At 45.6% G+C, this 7,324-nt stretch overlaps 1 protein-coding gene across 2 annotated transcripts; it reads right to left on the bottom strand.

Annotated features, from left to right (window-relative positions):
* Positions 1–269: 269 nt before the first annotated feature.
* LOC124663734 (50S ribosomal protein L17, chloroplastic-like) lies at positions 270–2,663 on the bottom strand. 2 transcript variants are annotated; one of them, XM_047201407.1, is made up of 3 exons: positions 2,363–2,663; positions 908–1,317; positions 270–494 (listed from the first exon to the last, which is right to left on the bottom strand). In XM_047201407.1, exons 1-2 carry the CDS (start codon positions 2,646–2,648, stop codon positions 908–910), a joined length of 696 nt encoding a protein of 231 aa, XP_047057363.1. In that variant the 5' UTR covers positions 2,649–2,663; the 3' UTR covers positions 270–494. The 2 variants fall into 2 exon arrangements, with proteins under 2 accessions (XP_047057363.1, XP_047057362.1); XM_047201406.1 differs by having other exon boundaries at positions 270–491.
* Between the last annotated feature and the right edge of the window lie 4,661 nt (positions 2,664–7,324).

The raw sequence follows: 7,324 nt of genomic DNA, 5'->3' as shown, positions 1-7,324 counted from the left end.
GGGGTGTTGGCTTTCACATTTGGCGGTGACCCGAACGGTGATATAAAGGATTTGAGTCGACGGGAGGTGACGGAATTTCTCGTATCGTCTTTCAGGGGACGTGCGTGAGCTCGCGCCATCTCCGAACTTACACAAGCGGGACACAATTTTTCACTTTTAGGCAGCGAGGAGCTTGGCTTGCTGGAAACTATTGTATAGGAACACGGCAAATTTGTAGAAACATCACTACTACAGGAACTCGAAAGCAACTCGAATGAATACCTTTAAAGTTGATAGAAAGAAGATTGTGTTACCAGGAAGACTTTCCAAAATACTGGTATAGCACACTGCTTTTGCAATTACAGGGTGAAATTAGGCAGTTCAAAATTCCACAGATGATGTACACTTTGTTGTTACAAAATAACATAACGAAAACAGATAATCAAAAGGCTATTTGCAGACACGTGGCCTGAACCGCATCAATGGATGGACTGGAACTAATGGATGATTCCCTGCTGACAAGAGATAGATAATAAGGATGTTGTTAGTAGACGAATTACTGCTAATGCTAATTCAAAATTATAACCAAACAGCAGTTTAGCAGATTTGATGCTTGTTCTTTGTCCTATCATCCACAATGCAGCAGCTGTTTTGCTTAACTAGATTGGATTTTTTGAAACTATATCTACATGGTTCTGTTTTTTTAACGTCTATGAAACATATATGGTGATGGTTTTCTAAAAACATATATAGTGATTTTCTGAACTTATGATTTCAAGAAAAGAGTGTCACGAAACTTAAGAAAGGCGTACTTTAATGCCAACAGTGTAAGCTATAACCTACCAGAGTACAATAATATATGAAAAATGCAAATAATTAATTCTGGTAACTTTAATGGGCGTCACATTAGAAAAGGAATGCACATCACCTAGACGAGCTCGATGTAAGCCATAGGTGCATTGTCTCCCCGCCTGGGAAACGTTGGGATGATCCTTGTGTAGCCCCCTGGTCTTTCCCCATACCTGTCCGGAACCTCAGCAAACAATGCATGGACTATATGCTTCTCATATATATACCCTAAGGCCTGTCTCCTCTTGTGAAGAGATCCATCCTTCGCCAGCGTGATCATCTTATCAACCCACTTCCTCATTGCCTTTGCCCTTGGCTTGGTAGTCTTTATCCTCCCATGCTTCAGCAGCTGTGTGGTCAGCCCACGCAGAAGTGCCTTCCGCTGATCTGCAGGTCTGCCGAGTCTAGGAATACGTTTCCCATGCCTCATAGCCAATATCCTTCCACGAACATCAGTACCAAACAATCGGTGCTCAAAACTTGATTCAACTGCAATGTTTAGACAAATTCAATATTTAGTTTACTGCGAAATTGACAGGAATTTCATAAGAGTATTTCTTAATTTTATCTTCAGTGCTGCTGGCTCGAGAACTTTGAGTGAGAAGGCTGTAACAAACGGGTTCTTTATTGGTTACAAGATATTTTTACACTGTTTGAGATTTGTATGGTGTGATAGACCCTTTTCTTCATAATTATACCCCTTCGCTTAATCAGTAAGCCAAACGATTATGGATATGCTGAAAAGTTAGCTATATTCTTTTTCATCCATAGCGTGTTTGCCCTTACGATTTCACAAGTTCGTGTTAGAATGTTCTTAAATGCAGATACACCAGCTTATATCCATTATTCTTACCCTCTTTATGCTCATGATAATCATCAATCTTAGCAGTTCAGATAACAAAATCATAAGGGATGAAACTGCAGAACCACAATTTGAACTACCACAATGCAGTCAACTTTTATCAGCTTAAACAGAAGAAGAGAGCGAAAGGAGCAAGGATATCACGAAATGTTTTGCTGTCGCGTCAATGGGTGCAAATGCCGATGAATCTGTTAATGGTAGAAATGACCCATATGTGTTCAAACTAAGTGGCAAGATTTGCCATCTGATTTTGCATCTTACCGGGGTAAACAAAAGAACATATGCCCAACTATATGTATAACATATAAAATGAGAAATCCAATCTGTAATAGGATAAATGAACTTGAAACTAAATGTGAGAAATTGTCAATTGCTTCATAAATTGCTGACGGATTCATGAGTTGAGCATGGTTGAACAACATAACCCACATGTAAAAAAGCTATTTAGTAATGAGCGGAATGTTTTGCACATTATATTATGGGTGTATCATATATGGAATCCTAGGTGATCACATTTCCCGAATTCCGTGTAGATGGGCAGAGCATCACAGACACAATAGGATTCAAAGATATACAGTACTATTTTCAAGCATTTGTCACTGTATCACTGTTTCTTGTTTACATCCAGCAATTATTACACGACATTATTGCAAGGAGGAGAAGATATCTCACCGGAGAACGAGGAGGTGTACGAGAGGGCGAGCGACGCCGAGACCGCGGAGGAAATCGAGGCGGGAGATGCGGACGAGGAAGCAGAAGACGTAGAGACGAAGGAACTCCTGAGAAAAGGGGAGGCGGAGGCGCCCAACCGGACCGCCTGCTTGCGAGGGCGGAGACCGGCGCCGATAGCCGCCAACGGGGAGGGTCGGATCGAGGGGAGAGCGGCGCGGAGTGATTCCATGCGCCAGGTCGAGGTAGATATCGCCGGCGAGGGGGAGGTGGAGGCGAAGGCCGCCATGGAGGAGGAGGGGAGAGCGGGCGGAGGAGTGTGGGTTTGGGTGGCGAAGCCGCTCGGCTACGAAGCGGATAACGTTTGGATTCTGCAGCCGATTGGGTATCGCCGTGTTGGGCAGGAATATATGGGCCTAATATATCGACATAGCCCATGGATTCGAATTTGGTTGACCATCTTCTAATTCTCAAAAAAAAAAAAAGGTTGACCATCTTCTGGTTGTACTATAAAAAAGTGATAATTAAAAATATTTAGGGCATTGCCTCTGAACAAATATCTAGTGTATTATCCGGATTTCCAAGTAGATACTCAAAAATATGTTCATATTTTGACAATTTATCATGTAATCCAATCAAAATGTATGAATATTCAAAGTAACTAATTTATGGTTTTTTTTCCGGGTAATTCATGATTGATTACAAACTTGCAAACAATGAAACTTGCACGGACCTGAAGTCGGATCAATGATTTTGACATCTATCGAGAACTTAAAATTACTTAGGCAGCTCGGAATTAGCCATATCAAATTAATCAATTCACGTGTAATAAATGGTCCCAGTAGAACGGGTATCCAACATAACAGAAAGAATATTCTTGTCTTCAGTTTGCAAATCTGGAGTACCATCTTTTTAGCAGGGAAAGATAAATCTTTTTCTTTCGTTTCTCTCGGTCTTTCATGCCAACAATTATTCTATGTAGTGTTGCTGAAGTATAAATTGTTCGTTGCAAATACGGAGTACCATCTTTTTAGCGAGGGAAAGATAAATCTTTTTCTTTCATTTCTCTCGATCTTTCATGCCAACAATTATTCTATGTAGTGTTGCTGAAGTATAAATTGTTCTCTCGATCTTTCTGTTGGATAAAACACAAGCGGTGTAGATCTCTGACTTGGATTTCGTAGAAGGAAGGCTCGAGTAGAGTTTGACTTTAAATTCAACACACAAGACACACAAACCGGCAAAGTTTATGACAGAATTCAATGCACAAGACCCACAGACATGTTTTTATTACAGACTAGCGATAGAAATATAAACTGATTTATGGTTACAGGCAGTGACAATGTTTTTTTAGTGTCGATTTCATATTTTACTCTACAGTTATGTATTTGAGACACATAACCCTATTTATTGGAATTTTTCAAACATGTAGGATCTAGGAGACTTTAAATACGTTTAGCATTTTTGTTGTGTATGTTGGATAGGACCGGCGTGTTTCAGCAATGTGGCCACATAAAATATGCAAAGATCAGAGGCATCCTCGGCGATAATGTCCAGGCTTCTAATTGTTTCATTCTTCATCCTCATACTGATAATTTTGCCGATCATCACCTCACACTTTGCCCAACAAATATGTCGACATATTCTAGAATAAGTAATCTAAAGGATTTGTCACTTAACTAGTACGAAAAATTGAAATCCGGACGACACTGACAGGGTGACATCGAACTCGAGGGGGAGAAGGAGGAGAAACCGATGTATGGCTACGTAGGAGCCTATGCATGGCTGCGCGAGAGAACACAGAAGTGGCGATTTACACAAAAATAACCCAAAACTGAAAGAAAAACACAGACTGACCCTCTGGCGAAACTATTTCACGAATCTGACCCTTTTGTGTGGCGCCCCTCTCAAGGGCGCCACACGTGCCCATGTGGCGCCTCTAGCTCTGGCGCCACACACCCATCCGACGTGGCCCGTCGACGCTGAGCTGGTGACCCCGATCCGACGTGGCAGCACGAGTGGCGCCGCTCTGGCCGGCGCCACACTTTGAAAGTGTGGCGCCCCTTGGAAGGGCCCCACACATTGACTTAAGTTTGGGCGCCGCGCGCGCCCAGCCCGACCCTTCTTCTTTCTTTCTCTTCTTCTCTTCCTCCTCCCCAACCCGGTTCTCTCTCTCCTCCCTCTCCCCCACCAAATCCACCACCAAATCGTCGGATCTGTCCGTGGAGATCGTTCCCCATCCATTTGTCAAGGTAATCTCCTTCAAATCTTCTCCATTCATCCACTAATTTCATAGATCGGGCTAGATTTGGACATGAACCCTAGACATGTTTTTTTTCTTTTGTGCACTCTATATTGTATTGTTTGTGTTGGAGATGGTAGCCTCATGTATGCATGTGTTTGAACCATAGATGTGTAGAAATCTACATATGAAATTTCACATGTATGTGTATGAACTCTATGTATGTATGTGTATGTATGTGTATGAACCCACATGTATGCCTAGTATTTGTGATGGAGTAACTCATATTTGTTAGTTGAATGGATCGTAATATGGTTCAAAAATGTAAACATGTAGGATGGCCGGTGCCGGTGGGCGGGGAAGGGGCGGCCGCCGCGGTCCTGGGCGCCCCCCGGGCCGGGGAAGGGGCCGCCGCGGTGGAGCAGCAAGGGTCCCACGATCACCGTCACCTGCATCCTCCTCGTCTTCGCATGACGAACGCTGCTTCGAGTTCCTCCTCCGCATCGACGACGATCCACTCGGCATCAAGCGGCTACCGGACAAGTTCGCCGAGTTCGTCGACGGCGTCGAGCCGGCGCACTTGCAGCTACGGGAGGCTAGGCTGCAACTTCGCCGCCGGCCCGTGGAGGTCCTGTTCGACGGGCGGGGCAAGATGTACCCGCACACGGGGTGGGACAAGTTCGCCCGTGACCTCCACCTCGAGCCCGGCTGCCAGCTCACCTTCCTGTACGAGGGGCACGGCGAGATGATCGTCAAGGTGTTCGACGACACCGCCTGCCGTGTGCACTACCCCCACACCGGCGAATCCGGCTCCGACACCGATAGTTAGAACGTCGAGTGTTGTGAACTCTATCTTCGTTGCTTCGTGTTGTTTGAATGCTATCTTAAATTGTATGAAACTATGTGCTACGATGTTAGGTTTGATGATGTTATGTCCATGATGTGTGTACAAAATGGTCTGTTGATATGATGTGTGTATGACATAGCTTTTGACATGATGGCAGTTTTGTTGGAATATGGTAGGATTTTCCATGGTTTTAACACATGTCAATGAGTGGCGCCCTTCCCACTGGCGCCACATTGCAGAGTGTGGAGCCCGTGGCATCGGCGCCACAGATGCATGTCTAATTGCACAAAACTTACTGTAAGACAAATCGTCTGGGACTTAGCCGTTTTGGCGACCCTCTTTGTGTGGCGCCCGTGGCATCGGCGCCACACATGCTTCTGTGGCGCCCGTGCCACGGGCGCCACACAGAGAGGGTCGCCAAAACGGCTAAGTCCCAGACGATTTGTGGCGCCCTTGAGAGGGGCGCCACACAAAAGGGTCAGATTCGTGAAATAGTTTCGCCGGAGGGTCAGTCTGTGCTTTTCTTTCAGTTTTGGGTTATTTTTGTGTAAATCGCCCACAGAAGTAGATGTGCAGGTGCAGGCTGTCAGCTTCGGCTGCATGCAAGCAGTGCAGGCTTTACTGAAGCTTCAGGCTCGACGGCGGACCGCAGCACAGAGTACAGGCACACAGCAAACTTCGCATCCATGCAGCCGCTCCTCGGTCTAGGCTCTATTACCAACCTATAGTCGTCCAGGGTACAGTGCTTCCGGCCGTTCGTTTTTTTGTTTGCAGCCGGTGGTTGGGTTCGTCTTCACTATGCAAGCCCATGTTTGCAGAAAGTTGTACGTTTAGATCTGTTTTAAGTAAAACTTTATTAATTTTAATTAAGTTTTTAAGAAAAATGCAGGATTTATGATATTAAATTAATATCGCTTGATTCATTTTCATCTATAGTTTGATAATATAATAATTTAATATATCATAGGTCGTTATTTTTATGTAAAATATTAGCCACAAAAATTTAACCTCCTAAAAAGAAGATGTGAAGGGTTCGTTGCATGGAAAACAAAAAAATTCTACCGTGAAGATGAACAAAAACCAAGATCCAATCTAGGAAGAAGCAAGATCTAATCTACCAAGATCTAAGCAACGAGAAGATTGCGAGACTAACCCTCGAAGATTCCAAAGCTTACGAGATAGATCTCGTTGTTGATGTAGTCGATCGTCCGTGCTGCAATCCGGCAGCACTTCCGTACTCGGTCGTGCATACGGTGTCGATGAAGCCCGTCCTCTCCCCGTTCCAGCGGGCAGCGGAGGTGTGGTAGATCTCCTCCGAATCCCAGCAGCACGACAGCGTGGTGGTGGTGGTGGTGGAGGAGGAAGAACTGCAGGGCTTTGCCTAAGCCGGAGCAACGTATGGTGGAGGAGAGAGGGGGCAGCCAGGGTTTGGTCTGAGGGGATGGGTTACGCCCCTGCCCCCTCCCCTCTTTATATAGGGGGGAGGTCGTTGGGGTGGCCCCCTGAACCCCCATCTCATCTAGGGCCGGCGGCCACAAGGGGGAGGGGGAAACCCCCCCCCCCCCCCCAAGATGATCCCTCCTTAGGGTTTTGGGGAAACCCTAAGGGGTGGCCGGCCTGGGCCTTGGGGCTTGGTCGCCTGGCCCATTAGGGCAAGGCAGCACCCCCTCAGCCCATGTTGGCCTCCCTAGGTCGTGGGCCTCATGGTGGACCCCTCCGGAACCTTCTAGAACCTTCCAGTCTTTCACCGGAAAAATTCTGAACTTTTCCGAAACCTAGAAATCAACTTCCCTTATATGAATCTTATTCTACGGACCATTCCGGACCTCCTCGTGATGTCCTGGATCCCATCCGAGACTCCGAACAAACTTCGTAT

This window comes from Lolium rigidum, chromosome 6, assembly GCF_022539505.1.
Source record: "Lolium rigidum isolate FL_2022 chromosome 6, APGP_CSIRO_Lrig_0.1, whole genome shotgun sequence".
Classification (NCBI taxonomy): domain Eukaryota; kingdom Viridiplantae; phylum Streptophyta; class Magnoliopsida; order Poales; family Poaceae; genus Lolium; species Lolium rigidum.
Note: the sequence above shows the minus strand (reverse complement) of the source record. Positions and strands in the feature narration are given on the sequence as shown.